Genomic DNA, 1,053 nt, shown 5'->3' with positions numbered 1-1,053 from the left:
GAGATAGACGAGAGAGAGAAGAGATAAGAGAGAGAGATAGAGAGTAGATGAGATCGGAGAGGGAAGAGAGAGAGGAGAGTGAGATGAGGAGAGAGAAGAGAGGAGAGGGGAGAGAGAGATAGAGAGGGGGAGAGAGATAGAGAGAGAGAACTAGACACTCCCAAACAGAGCAAAGAACGAGTGGAAGTACAAGTGCAGGTCTCTCCAGAACAGGACCTCCACGCTCCCTCTGTAGCCTCTTGTAAACGACAAAGGACAGTTGTTTTGTTGCAGAGGTACAGCCGTCCTTCCTGTTCGGTCTCTTTAATCAGAAAACACTCTGATGCGCCGTTCTGACTCGTCTTACTGTGTCCTTGCTGTCCACCCGCTGTAGTCTATTCACGGGCTTTCTTCAAACTTTTCGTTGTAAATACAGACGGTGAAGCCATGTTCTACTTCCACTGTCCCCCCCAACTTGACGGAGAGTGCTGTCGCACCAATACATGTAAGTAATATTTTTTGTGTAATTGAGGTAATTGGATAACATCTCTCTCTACTCGTTGTTCCGCTTTAGTTGATAGTTTTCAAGCCAGGTCGGAGAAAATCTGGTCTAGGCTCATTGCAATGTCGTTGTTTCTGTTATAAGCATGTGTTTTGTGTGTTAAAACACATCTTATATGTATTTTTTACAGTGCAGTTGTGCATGTGTGTGTGAAAGTTAGGCTGCAGTCTTGCAGGTCGCAACTCTCTCTTATTTATAGACGTGAACCACAGCCCAAATTGTTTCGGACTAAAAAGGTCTAAAGTCCCTTTACTAGAAATGTGCAGATCGCATCAGGTCGAATGTTTTCTTGCATGATTTGGTGTGTGTGAGAGAGAGTGTGTGTGAGGTTGTGTGTTTGGCCCCGAGGCAGGGACGGGTGTTTTGTCCCGGGCACAGATGTTACGTGTCATGGCTCTTAGGTCTGAGGAGCACCGTGACCGACTATTATCTAAATCAATCCCCCATTCATTTCAGCCAAATAAGAAGGGACTATTCATATGAGACTAATGTTGATTAGTGCAAATAAATAT

General features: G+C 44.8%; 1 protein-coding gene across 1 annotated transcript in view; it reads left to right on the top strand.

Annotated features, from left to right (window-relative positions):
• Window positions 1–426: 426 nt before the first annotated feature.
• The window catches only part of drgx (dorsal root ganglia homeobox), a 5,482-nt gene continuing 4,855 nt past the window's right edge, over window positions 427–1,053 (top strand). The window contains exon 1 of the mRNA XM_056610303.1: window positions 427–484. Coding sequence (XP_056466278.1) covers window positions 427–484 — 58 coding nt within the window. The remainder of the gene's footprint in view (window positions 485–1,053) is intronic.

The sequence above is a fragment of the Gadus chalcogrammus genome, chromosome 15, assembly GCF_026213295.1.
Source record: "Gadus chalcogrammus isolate NIFS_2021 chromosome 15, NIFS_Gcha_1.0, whole genome shotgun sequence".
Lineage (NCBI taxonomy): Eukaryota > Metazoa > Chordata > Actinopteri > Gadiformes > Gadidae > Gadus > Gadus chalcogrammus.
Note: the sequence above shows the minus strand (reverse complement) of the source record. Positions and strands in the feature narration are given on the sequence as shown.